Genomic DNA, 14,269 nt, shown 5'->3' on the forward strand with positions numbered 1-14,269 from the left:
TCACCTAGCAAAATCTTAAAAATATTGAAAATGAAAAGCTAGCGATTATTCTTACTATAAGATAATAACAGTAAATAAATTCCAGACAAATTCGGGCTTCTACAATGATGGAGCCGTTCACCACATTTTCAAATGACATTGCAACAAGAACCACCATTGCGGCGGAGTGGTAAGCACTCCTCCATTCTTAATCAGATGTTTTGGGTTCGAAGCCTGGATATGAAGCCGTTTTGGTAGGGAGCTCTTTCAGAGGCAGATTATGGGTTCATGACTACTATTACTCACCGTTTCTGTGAATTTATGCACCATATCAAAAGTACTGGGTTCAAATAAACCCGGTATTGAGGGCTACATTTGCCTCTGAGCGCTTTACCCAAAGTAAGACATCCCGGTGCGAATCAGGATTTGCCAGCCCCTAAAGAAAGTACCGGACATTGGGTGGAAAACCAAAAAAATATTGAGACAAGAAAAAATAAAGAGCTTTTAACTTTTGTTTTTTGGTGCACCGGAGTTGTACATATCTGGAAAATCCACCCAATGGAAGTACAGAAATTAAAATTATAATCAGGGCAATGTGAAACTCATGCATTTTAAACAGGGTTACATTGAAAAATAATTTCATATTTACTTTATAGGGAAAGACAATTTAGCTAGACAGTATTTATTCACAATGATTTTACAATATATCTTGTTGGTTTCATCCAAGACAGGAACTTTTTGAGAAAGGATCACCCAGAGTCATCAAATTCCATCTCCTATAAACCAAAAATAGGGTCAACTACAACATCTCAATAAATAAAAAATGCTCTATATAAACTACTTATTCAGATTCTCTTGATGAACTAGATATGTAAACATGTACAGTTACTGAAAAACAAAAGATTCATCCCCTGATCTCTATCAAAAGAGCAACATATTTAAATTTAATACTCCTCACATACACTCATCCACCTGTTTATGTTTTAAATGTTTTTTTGAAAGAAAAACAAACCTTAAGCAGAGAGGACAAGGACATCATCACTCTATCAACAACTACGTCTCAATCCCAAACAAGTTGGGGTCACTTATATGAATCCTCATTTCTTCATTTAAGCTCATATCATATCACCACCATACTAAACAAAATAGAAGCGAAAAATAAATTTAAAGTATATATCACTTTTATTTTGTTTAGTATATACATAATAAGAATTCATAACTGATAATAATAACAATATTATTAGTTCTTTAACAAGTCTAAAACCTATACTCAACCAGTAGCTATCACCTATATTGATCCTTGTCTTCCATTGTGCCATATCTTTAGCTAAATCTACATTGATACCAAGCATTTGGAGGTCTTTGACCTATCACTCTATCAATAACACAAAATTAGTCATTCCCTACTTTAACATGAGATAAATGGTAACTGGATCTCAACAGATTTAAAATTCATTCCCTAATGAAATTCTTAATTTACTCCTTTTGCATTCCATTCTCATTTGTTCCACCTGTTTTTTTTTTTTTTTTTTTTTTTTGGTAATCCTCTTCTTCTCTTTTAGTTTTTCCCCCTTTAAAGAAAGGCGGGACAGCGAAGACTAATCACAAGTCAACTACTTAGGGAATCGCTTCAAAGTTCTGGCATCTAAAGCCTGAAGAACTTAGATGACAACTAAACAGATCACGGGATACTGTTATTCAGCATAATTGTGACACAGGTAAGTTCCTCGGACTCGGGTGCGGGTGTCCGATACGGGTGCGGATCTAGAGGTCGGATCCTTCATGATTTAAATTCTAAGATTCAGGGATACGGATCCAGATATGGATACGGGTGCGGGGATTCGGCTAAAAATAATTGAAATATCTAAAAATAGAACTATAAAACCTAAATTATGAGATATTATGTGGAAAACATGAGGAGAAAATATTGATCAAGAGGAGAGTCCCGGAAGGAGATAAAAGGAAAAGGAGTGACATAGAATTTTCATTATACAAGGTATTCCATTTTCTTTAAGTCCATCTCAGCTTTTGTTTTGATTATAAAAATCATTGGATCTGTCTGGAATTTCTCCATTGATTTTGGTCAAAGTACCCAAAAGCGGTTGACCAGATCGGGTACGGATCTCATACCCACACCCATACCCATGTCGTGTCGACACGGGTGCGGCACCGAAAGTGAAGAGTCCACGTAACACAGCTGGCTTATTAGCAATTGACTCAACAAATAAGAACTCATAATAGCATTTTAACAAATAATTAACAGACAATATTTCGTGTGGTAAAGCAGCGCAACTTTTCATGAAGTTACAAACCAATCCAGTTTGTTCATACAAAGCGAAGTAAAGAAGAAAACGTGACATAACTCATAATAGAGTTGGGAAATTTTGTGGCACAAGAAGATGTGCTAATACAGATTTCTGGCTGATTTTCATTCACCTCTCCTTTTTTCCCCTTGTGTTTCTCCCATCACTCTTTTGGTGGTACCTTTTTGGTACTACCTTAAAATCAACACTTTTAGCATTGTGGTGTTAACCAGCCCAAATGAGTCTTTTTTCATGAGGACGAACTTTTACTTACCAAGAGAGGAAGTAGGAAACAGATTCTTATCCAGGCTGTATCTAACATAGTTGACTAGATCTGATATTTATTTGTACGAGTTCAATTTTTCTGGCACTTGCCTGATTCCTCTAATATATTTCATTATGATTTACCAATATAAAAAAAGAAGTTGATAAACATCTTTAATGATATTACACCACTGACCGACTTTTACAAAAGCAAAAAGCAACATCTGTAGGTTTCATCTTGTAGTCCCTTGTTCATATCTCACAACATCCTCAAGTTTCTAAAGGTAGCAGCTGCATCCAGTTCTCCTAAGCTAAGTCGTCCCTTAGCTTAGTGGTAGATATGATTTAATGTCTTCCATTAGATCAAGGGTTAGAGACTCGTATCAATTGAATCAATGAGTTGAGTTACTAAAGGAAATGGAAGCTATCACATAATAGGCAAAAATCATAAGATATTGGCATCACAAACTTGAGCCACATGCAGAAGAATGCTTTGGTAGCCCTTTGGTTCGAAGGGAAGTGAAACAATTCCCATATCTTCCCAGTGGATCTGCATGATTAGGAGCTTTCTGCTGTTTTTGTGCTCTAAGGGGTCGTTTGTTTGCTGGCTACGAAGTGAATTATTCATGTAAAACAAGCATAAATAGTACCATGTTTGGTAGCATTTTAGTTGCTATGTATAAAATTCTGCACACCAAGTACGGTATTTGGTTACCAGTTTACGATCCTGCATAACTAATACATGTATAAGTTACGAGGTAATCTATGTATAATTTATGCAGGGTACAAGATGGAATAAGTACTACATGAATAACTTAATCCTACATAACTAATACCTGCATAAATCTAACCAACAACCAAATGACCCCTAAGGGTACGTACTAGTAGGGAATAGGCAGCAATGCACATGAGTAAAAGGGCACAGAAAAGTACAAGAAATTGAGAGGACAAGCAGCCAGAATACGAACTAGCAAGGACTGGATGGGCTATAGCTATGCCTTTGCACATTAAAGAGATCCCAGCAACATTAGCATCAGCTGAAGTGCTTAGCTTCTTTAGAAGTCCCATCGATGTATTTTGCACTGAAATTATAGGATGATACCACTCATCATTCACGAGCATTTTGTTCGAATAACCGAATTCTACCGAACTATTTTATTAGTCAAAATTAATAGTGACTCCTTAGTATTCTCCAAGGAGATCTTCAGACTTAACAGAAGTGTACAAATGCCAAGGCTTTTCAGCTTCTCATCTTCTTCACCACTATTTTGCTGCAATACTGTAAATCCACTGGAAGTGTTAATATAGAGTGCTTTCATTTTTGCTCTAGCTCTCACTCTACATTTTGGTACCTACATTAACCCTTACTATCTTTTGCCGATCGACCTTTTTAACCCCACCGGCGGTTTTCCCAAAAGACATGTCTTTCCCTAAGTCCATTATACACACATCTATTATAAATGGTAGGAATCTTGGAATTGCATATAACAGCCTACTTGCAGAATACTGTTCCTGCAAGTTTTGACAGTTTTCTCTGAAACATCCCCCCCCCCCCCCCCCCCCCAAACCCCACCCCCACCCCCGCGCTCCGCTCGCACTTGTCTGTAAGAAGAAGAGGGTGTCTGAGCTATTAGAATGTCAGCTCACGCTCTTTGCCTATTTATGCACCAAATGCGAATCTTTGACCATACAACACAATAGCCGGTAAAAACAAATTTGGTAATCTATGAAAATAGAACGGTAAACCTGACTGGAGCAGGCAATCTTCACACTCGCTACTCTTGTGTTCCCTCTTCTAGTTCTCACTTTTTTCACCAAAAGAAAGACAAAGCCAAGTAATAATATCTCTTTTTCTTTTTTACTTAAAGAGTATGTAACTTAGTCTTCTTAACAAATAAATTCTTGCAAGTATATTCTTATTACTGTGACGGGGTACAATGCTATAAATTTGTATAAGTTAGTATAAAGAGGTTTTCTGCAGCTTCTTTAAACTATATGACAGCAGATTATTAATTATGTTGATTAAATATCGAAAGCACTAGATTGTATTAAGACGGGGCGGAAAAGAAAACAAAAGATGAAGATTTTCCCTCAAAACGTCTGGGGATTGCTTATAGCAGGATAGCATGTAAAGGACAAGCTCAACTGCAACATAAAATCAAGTACGCGGATAGATAAGCAGTAATCATAAAACAATAGACAGTAGACACTACATTGTAAAGGATATCAAATTTACCTTCCCACAAACTGGACAGCAGTCACTTCTCTCCATCCACTCATATATGCAAGCTAGGTGAAAGTGGTGAAAACATTTTGTCATTATTTTTGGGTCTTCTTCTGTATATTCTGAAAGAGAGAGGCTCATCAAGGTCACGAAAATTGAAATTCAAGAGATTCCAAAACTTTGCTAAATAGTTCCCGAAAGCTATTCAATGAAACCCAGGAAGAAGGAAAAATGTACGGCACTAAGGGTGTGTTTGGTATGGGGAAAAATAAATTTTGAAAAATGTTTTCCAATTTTCCCATGTTTGGTTGGTCAAAATATTCTCTCAAAGAAAAAAAGTTCCTTAAAATGAGGAAAATGACTTCCCTAGTGGAAGTAGGCAAAACAAGTTCCTAAGTGGCCTTCCAAGCTCATTGTCTCCTTCCAACTCCTCAATGGCCCCCACCCCTTGACCATATCACCTCAAATTAACTCCTACTCCCCATCCCATCCCATAATATTTTCTAGATTACATATAAATGCCCTTGAAATAATATTTTTTTGCTTAAGTACCAAACTGGAACACCCCAAACTTTTTAAACTAATATTTGCATTTTCAATATCTTTATAGTAAGGATAAATTTACTTCGCACTTCCTAAACTTGAATTATACGATATTTAAAAATTGCTTATTTTAAATTGTGATAATATTTATAAGGAAATGTCATGGGGTAGTCCTGTAGAATACTCTTACAATTATTCTCTTAAATTTATTATGAAATGGAATAGATATTTTAGTATTTTGGGCAGCCCACTTTCATGTTTATCCTAGGTGATATATATCAACGTTTGGGTCAGATCCTTTGCTCCTCCTCTAATCGCTTCTTCTTGCTAAAGAGAACCCCAACCCTCTTCTCATCAAGTTCTCCTACTAAATCAACCAGCTAGACTTGTTTTTTTTTTTTTTTTTTTTTTTTTTTTTTTGAACCTTAAGTTACTTTTCTCTTTTGTGGAAAGTCTACCAAACCCGTTTTTACACTGCAGATGTTTTAGCATTTTAAGCATATCTCCTTGGGTAAAACTCCTTTTTAAGTGACTCAAGTGTTATGGAAAGATAACTTGTAACTCGACAACTTTAATGTTTGTACCAAAACCTAGTTATGTTGTTATTTACCTGAAAAGGGGGATGAAGTACAGGGCAGGTGCTGCCTAGATTTCTGCTTTACAAATCTTTCATGTACCACTGTACAATATTTTGAACATATCTTTTCGCCCGAAGCTCATGTTGGGGTGATTTAAAACTTTTTAGAACCCCAAGATATACCTACAATTTTCATGAAGACCACAAAATCTAGTTTTGCCGTTTACCTCCTCAAAACTGAGTCACAATACAGGACAATTGTGCTGTCCAGATTTTCTGTTTTGAAATTTAATGTGATTTTCACCAATTAGGATCACTTTGGATACCTATCATGTTTCATTTCAACATGCTGAAATCACTGAACTTAAATAGGTATTTGATTGTGTATTTAAGGTATATATACTTCGTATAAGCTAAGGAAAATTGTTTGAGGAAGTTGGCAAATTTGTTTGGTCTGTGGCATAGAAGATTCGAACTCCTCAAGTTGTGGTAGAACTTGTTATGTGCTAAAACGCCAAGGTTTGTGCATAAACTTGAACTCTTTTTACTTGCTAGAATATTAAGTAGCTTTTGCTTTTGTTTCCTTTCTATTCACTTTATATATTTGTATTATCTCAAGTATTGCAAGATATTCGCTAACTCGCCCACTTATACTAATTGCTTGATCATTTTGCATTCTTGTTGGGACTATCATTCTTGGGTTAGTGACTCTGTCACCTATATTGGCATGCCATTTGGATCTTTTGCCATCTTGACTTTGGATATGTGGTTCATCTTAATTATGGAACTTGTCCATATTAAGCATGAACTAGAAAGCCATTTCTAATATGGTTCTTGATTCTCTTGATTATTGTGTTTTGACCCTACTTGATTTTGGGCTTCGGTCCATCTTGATATTTGATTATGCTTGCTGTGAAGGCATGACATACATATTGAGCGAAATTTGTTATGTGACAAACTCTCTTGAAATAATTTTATGAGCTTTCTTGACACTTGAGCCTTTACATATTCATATTGATATTTGGAAATGCCTCAAGAATTGATATTCAATATTTTTGATATATTTGTTTACTTGATTATGTTTATATCCCATTTGAGCTACCTATAACTTAGAAGGGAATTGGAGAATCTAATGGCTTCAAGCCCAAAGTTTATGCACAACTAAGCTTTATGCTAAGCAATAGTTGTCTTGTGTCGTAGGTGATGTACAAGAAGAGATTTGAAGATGACCATTTGAAGTAGATTTTTTGAAAGCTTTTATGAAGATCACATTTGCATATGCATCTATGTTTTGTAGAGTCTGGGACTTGTACATGATCTGTATGTCAAGCTTATACATATATACATACATACATATACATATATACATACATACATATACATATATATATATATATATATATAATTTGGGTGCTTGTTGGATCATTCGGCTATAAATTTGTAACTTGAATTTACTGACTTGTTTGGCTATTTTAGGGCGTGCAAACCCAAATCTTAGTAATGTACTAAATCTACATTTTGATTTATGTACAAAGGAGGAGACTACTTGTTTTTTTGATACTAGCAAGTTTGAAATTCATGTATAGTATGAACCTGGAGTGGTGTTGAATGAAAAATATTTAAGTTCCATAATTACGATGAACCACAAACCAAAATCAAGATGGCAAAAGATCTGAATCAAGAGGCATGCCAATATAGGTGACAAAGTCACTACCGCAACAAGGATAAAGTCCGAACAAGAACGCAAAATGATCAAGCAATTTGTATAAGTGGGCGAGTTAGCGAATATCTTGCAATACTTGAGATAAAACCAATACAATAAATATAAAGTGAAGAGAAAGGAAACAAAATCTCAAGATACTTCAAAATATTCAAAAACAAGTTCAAGTTTATACACAAACCTTGGCGTTTTAGCACATAACAAGTTCTACCACAACTTCAGGAGTTCGAATCTTCTATGCCATAGACCAAAGAAATTTGCCAATTTCCTCAAACAATTCCCTTAAATACACAATCAAATACGTATTTAAGTTTAGTGATTTCAACATGTTGAAACGAAACATAATAGGTATCCAGCGTGATCCTAATTGGTGAAAATCACACTAGATTTTCAAAATAGAAAATCTGGACAGCACAGCTGTCCTGTATTGGTAAACGGCAAAACTAGACGAAAATTGTAGGTCTATGTCTTGGGGTTCTAAAGAGTATCAAATCACCCCAACATGAGCTTGTGTCAAAAAGATATGCTGAAACTACTGTACAGTAGTACATGGAAGGATTGTAAAGCAGAAAATCTGGGCAGCACCTCCCCTTTTTCAGGTAAATAACAGCAAAACTATGTTTTGGTACAAACATAAAAATTGTAGAGTTACAAGTTATTTTTCCGTAACACTTTGAGTTACTTAAAAGGGAGTTTTACCCAAGGAGTTATGCTAAAAATACTAAAATATGTGCAGTGTGACAACAGGTTTGGTAGACTTACCACAAAAGAGAGAACTAACTTGAGGTTCAACAAAAACAAGTCTAGCTGGTTGATTTAGCAGGAGAATTTGATGAGAAGAGAAGAGGGTTAGAGTTCTCTTTAGCAAGAAGAAACGAAATTAGAGGAGGAGGAAAGGATATGACTCAGAAGGTGATATATATCCCCTTGGATAAACATGAAAGTGGGCTGCCCACAATACTAAAATATCTATTCCATTTCATAATTAATCTAAGAGAATAATACTAAGAGTATTCTACATAACTAACCCATGACACTTCCTTATAAAGATGGAAAAGGGTGAATTATACCCCTCTAATTTATTTTATTAGCCAATTTTATCCTCCGTTAGTGAAAGTGAACAAATATACCCCTGCGTCAACAAAGTTTACACATGTATCCCTATTTGGATGGAAAACCCCAAATAAAATTAAAATTATCCAATTTTAAAAAAAATTACTCAATTCCTTCCACGACCCAACGACGCCGACCGAGCCCTGATTTCATCTTCTTGTCCAAGAAGAATGCTCAAAATATATATATATATATATATATATATATATATATATATATATATATATATATATATATATATATATATATCATTGTCAAAAAAAAAAGAATGCTAAAAAAATTTGAGCCAATCTCCTTCAATTCTCAATCAAACGAGCTCAAATTTGAGATGCAACTTCCTCAAAATTCAGTGAACAAATCCCAACCACCAATTTCTTCAAACATGAATTTTTTTTTTCAAATCAACATAAAGTGTCATACCTCATACGAGTATAGTTATTGTAGTTGTTCCGCTCATGCTATCATCTATAAAATCAGCGTGCAACTGCGTATTGGTCATCAAGAATGCCGCATGACATGCTTCCACAACATCTAAATGAAATTTACCATTCCTAAGCAAATTTTCACAAAGTTTCTTTTTTTGCAAACTGCGAGCATTGAGCTCCATACTCTCAATGGCCATCAAAAACACCAAAGAAATGATCATCTGGACTTGTTCCAAATGGAGTGTGAATGCAAAAACTATCTTGATTAGCTTTATCAAGGGCATCAGGATAGTACCCTCTTTGAGACAAAAACGAACATCGTAGTTCATAATTCCCTGATGGAACTTTTACAACGTGTGAACCATCAGGTGGCAAAAATTGCGCGAACCACCAATTTCTTCAAATCAAGCGATCGAAATTTTTTTCATTGTTGATTCAGTGTTTTGTTTGAAGAAATTGGTGGTTGGGATTTGTTCACTGAATTTTGAGGAAGTTGCATCTCAAATTTGAGCTCGTTTGATTGAGAATTGAAGGAGATTGGCTCAAATTTTTTGAGCATTCTTCTTGGAGAAGAAGATGAAATCGGGGCTCGGTCGGGGCGGGTCCGGTCGTGGAAGGAATTGGGTGATTTTTTTAAAATCGGATTATTTACTTTGATTTGGGGTTTTCCATCCAAATAGGGGTACATATGTAAACTTTGTTTCTAGGCAGGGGTATATTTGTTCACTTTCACTAACGGAGGATAAAGTTGGCTAATAAAATAAAGCAGAAGGGTATATTTGACCCTTTTCCCTTATAAATATTATCACAATTTAAAGTAAGCAGTTTCCAAATATAATAAAATTCAAATTTAGGAAGTGCGACGTAAAATTTATCATTACTATAAAGATATCTTCAACTGAAAAAGCAAATATTAGTTTAAAGTTTTTGGGGTGTTACACAAAACACTAGAAAATAAGTAAGAAATTCACTTATTTCCAAGAAAATGTTTGCTAGGAAAACATTTTCCTTCGTACCAAACACACCCTAAAAACAGTTTTCTCCCAATACTACTCTCGCTTGTTAACAACAACAACAACAACACCAAGCCCAGTATAATCCCACCATGTGGGGTCTGGGGAGGGTAGAGTGTACGCAGACCTAACCCCCACCTTGAAAGGTAGAGCAGCCGTTTCCGAAAGACCCTCGGCTCAAGAGAGGAAAAGAGAGGAAAACAAGACAAAAGGTCAGATAGGGCCAAGCATATCGAAAACAATATGAAAACAAGGAATAACAAAAGCGAGAAAGTCATGGTAGAACAGTCCGGAAAGAAAAGAGCATAAACTACTATAGATAAATAAGATAATCAAAGTACAACGGCCCAACAAATATAAGCGACACTCAAATGCGTAAATCAAATGGCAATAAACAAATGAGCAAAACGCAACTACTATGGTGGAAGGATAAGCCACCTAGCCTTCTATCCTAATTTGAGTCCTCCACAACCTCCTATCTAAGGTCATGTCCTCGGTGAGCTGAAACTGTACCTTGTTAAGCATAATTAATTTTCACAAGCCCCAAAACAAATTGCATCAAGTCGTTGATTTTAGACAGACAAAATTATGATAGTAACTCTTCTCCAAATTATATATGTATATAAAAAAAAAATTTAAAAAAAAAAAATGACAGTAACTGGTATATTTTAGTTTTGATTGTCCATCAGCGAGGAATAAAGTTTATCTTGTGATACAAGAGTGGAGAGATGAGGGAAAAATGTAAAAACAATTTTCACGAGATTTTAGGCAGAGGGCATGCATATACTACTTTTTAAGGAAGTTCAATGAGGTTCGACAGAAATTCTACCTTCAAGACATGTCGGGCAGATATCTTCATCTTCTGAAGAGGAATAGATATTAGCAAATCCAGTGGTCGTTTCAGCTGCTGAAATCTTCACCGAAAATTTGCAATTATTTTCTTTCAATCCTTCTTCACATTTAGACTCATTCCATTTTTTTCCCCTACTCAAATATTCAGAATCATCATCAATATCACTTCTTCGTAGTGGTTCAGTTTCCTCGTGCGAGTGACCTGACCCTTTCTCCCGCCTTGACACTAGTCCATCTCGTTGCAAGCGGAAATATCTTGGATCGGCATCATAAGGCAATGGTCTAGGAGGAGAGCGGTACATGTCACATAGTGAGTTATCAAGAGATGTTGTTCCCAGAGTGGGTGAAGAAATGGCATTTTGTTGTCCTCTATGAAACAATGATTTATACTGCAGGATCAAAAAACAAAAGGAGCACTCTATTTTTGATTAAGACAAAAGAAGCACTCTATATAGAATCATTATATATTTATGTAAGAAACCTATCCAGAAAAAGCCTTGACTTCAAGTTGTTAATGATTAAACCCAAAGATTTTATGTGAAGAGATTAAGCAGATGAGGTCCAGATGATAAAAGCTAAAAGATAGCAAGATAGCAATATAGAATTCCTCTTTTTTCCAATGCAATGGAGCCCCGCGGACCTGCCCATGTGTTTGAAATATCTACTTGTCTGAAAGATTTTTTTTTTTTTCCTCAAATATTGTCTGTAAGAGCCGACTTTCCTTTTCCAGAGGCTAATATAATTGCTCTTCTCATTGCAATTACTTCAGCAGACACAAAGACTCAAGTGAGTTCATACAAGAGGAACTAAAACTGTAATCTTTAGGCACAATTTAGGAGAGGAACAGCTATGTATCAAGTAATCACAAACTTACCTAATTATTAAGTTGTAAATATGCTGCTTTCTACTTACAAATATTCAAGAAATAAATGAGGTCTGATTCTAAACTCAAAGTACCTAAATATCAGTTTCTTCCGCCACCACTGATGTTCTCAGTTCAACAAATTAAAAGCTGCTCCACAAAAATTCAGTCTGAAGCTCTTGGACTAGATAATGATCGAGGAAAAGTATTCATATTTTTGGATGTGTAAATACTAGAAAAGTTATCATGCAATGAAATAACCAGTAGGTAGCTGGATTACGTTTGCAAAGCGGGCAACTATAGGAGATTAGCCAACAACACTGTGAGGAAAGCATACCATATGAAAGAAGTTCTGAACAATAGATCGAAGGCATAAACAGTTCCTATACATTGAGCTGTTGGGATTTGCCAAATCTTCCCATTCATCTCGCAAACAGCAACAAAATGCACCCATGGTACCGTCTCCGATCTACTTTGATAGCTCGAAAATCTTTTTTATTATCATTGTCAGTACTCCCTTAGTGTCATGATTGTGTGGCTGTGGAAGCTAAATGTGGCAACCAAATTTTGGGCACGCGGATGAAAAAGCAAGGCAATTGGGCACCATCTCTCTTCAGGAAACCTTAAATGAGTATTATGCCCTTTGTAATCAAGGCATTGAATAAAACTGAGCTATTTGAACTAGAACACAAACACATGAACAATTTACTTTAACACACAATACTTCCTAATTGCAGAACTATAAGAAGAAGAAAGGATGTCGCAGAGTCCCAAATACAGGAGTTCAAGAAACTTTCTGATTAAATACAACATGTGTGTACAATCCAGGAAACAACAACAACAACATACCCAGTGTAATCCCACCCACAGGTGGGGTATATGGAGGGTAGAGTGTACGCAGACCTTACTCCTACCTCATGGAGGTAGAGAGCCTGCTTCCGAAAGATCCTCAGCTCAAGTGCAGCAAATCAAAGCAGTTATGAATAAGGAAATACAATAGTGAAGAAAACATGGCAACTAATAAGGAAAGCATTACAAAGCTTTCAAAAATTGAGGTCTCAGGTTCGAAACTCTCTGCCTACAACAGCAGCGGATTTGCCTTCTGGGTCAAGCTCGTCGCACAGGACTTGCCTAGTGCGGGTTATCTCTTTTGTGTGGTTTGCGAGCTACTGCACAGGAGCAGGGTTTACCCTGTGCGCATCCGAAGGGTAGTGGCTGCGGGTTCCCTTGTCATCAGAAAACAACAAAATAGTGCGATAACCAAAAAAAATAAACAACAGATGATAACAATATCAAAAGGCAATAAACTACATGAATAGGACTAATATTACGACAGACATGGTGCTCTAGACTACCACCACGCCTATCCCGCGAAAAGCGAGACATCGCTCAACTACCTACTAATCTGAGATCTCCATATCTTCCTATCTAAGGTCATGTCGTCGGTAAGGCAAGAAATCCAGGAAACCAAAGAAAAAAATGCTTCTTTTGGAGTAATTTAGCAAACTAGTTATGGCTTGCAACAACAACTAATCTCATTCACAAACTAGTCGGAAACAGCTATAATGATTCCTCCTTAACATTTTATTCCATTTGGAATCATTCCATTCAAATATCGAAGAGTATAACTAAGACAAATTGGAGATTCTTTAATTTGTCCATCTCCACAATCTTTACAAACGTATAAATCTCTAAATATACTAATGAGACTTCTCAATTTTCTGAGAAACTAGATTTTTTTTTTTTTTTTTTTTTTTTTTTTTTTTTTTTTTGGTGTTCCTAATGCATTTAGTTAGAACCAAATGGATTCTTTCATACAACACTACTGTAGTCTATATTAAATCATCGCAATTGAATAAGCAAAAAGGCAACCAAGAATTCAGTAATTAGTATTTTAGATCACAAACTAAAATATACCAACAAAGTTGATTTTAGAACAGAAAATAATGACTTTATAATTTTAATCAATCAATTTAGGCAACACCCATTTGAGGTCAGGGATATTTTTTCAGGAATTAAGGTTCCAACAAGAGAAAATAAGAGAGTAATATGAGTAAAGTTAACTAAGGAAGGATTAAAGGAAAAGTACCTCCACTTATGAAGCTAAGAGAGAGACAATTTGAGTCCAGAGAGACACTAGGCTAGAAAACAAAAAATGTTGGATTGCTGACGATGTTAATTGGATTTTTTGCCGGTAAAAGCTACTGATACGCGCAAAATATATTATACTTACTACACTAATTAGCAAAGTCAAACTTCTGTATAATTGCGGTTACACCAGCATTTCACCTGATTTTTTTCGGAATCGATTTTTCATATTATATTTTACTTCTTTATAATAACATTCTACCTGTAATAGCTGTGGCATTTATTATAGCGGATACTCTCTGTAAA

General features: G+C 35.6%; 1 protein-coding gene across 7 annotated transcripts in view; it reads right to left on the reverse strand.

The window, feature by feature from the left end:
- LOC132037422 (E3 ubiquitin-protein ligase At3g02290-like) overlaps nucleotides 1–14,052 on the reverse strand; it is a 65,161-nt gene extending 51,109 nt beyond the window's left edge. The window contains exons 1-3 of one of the 7 annotated variants that reach the window (XM_059427935.1): nucleotides 12,213–13,616; nucleotides 10,991–11,402; nucleotides 4,783–4,892 (exon numbers count right to left, since the gene is read on the reverse strand). In XM_059427935.1, the coding sequence (XP_059283918.1) occupies nucleotides 4,783–4,892; nucleotides 10,991–11,402; nucleotides 12,213–12,329 (639 nt within the window). In that variant the 5' untranslated portion in view covers nucleotides 12,330–13,616. Of the gene's footprint in view, nucleotides 1–3,175; nucleotides 3,629–3,811; nucleotides 3,826–4,782; nucleotides 4,893–10,990; nucleotides 11,403–12,212; nucleotides 13,617–13,964 lie in introns of those variants that run through there. The other 6 variants (XR_009409879.1, XR_009409877.1, XR_009409881.1 and 3 more) reach the window with 6 other exon arrangements.
- Nucleotides 14,053–14,269: the final 217 nt, after the last annotated feature.

The sequence above is a fragment of the Lycium ferocissimum genome, chromosome 11 (assembly GCF_029784015.1).
Source record: "Lycium ferocissimum isolate CSIRO_LF1 chromosome 11, AGI_CSIRO_Lferr_CH_V1, whole genome shotgun sequence".
NCBI lineage: Eukaryota > Viridiplantae > Streptophyta > Magnoliopsida > Solanales > Solanaceae > Lycium > Lycium ferocissimum.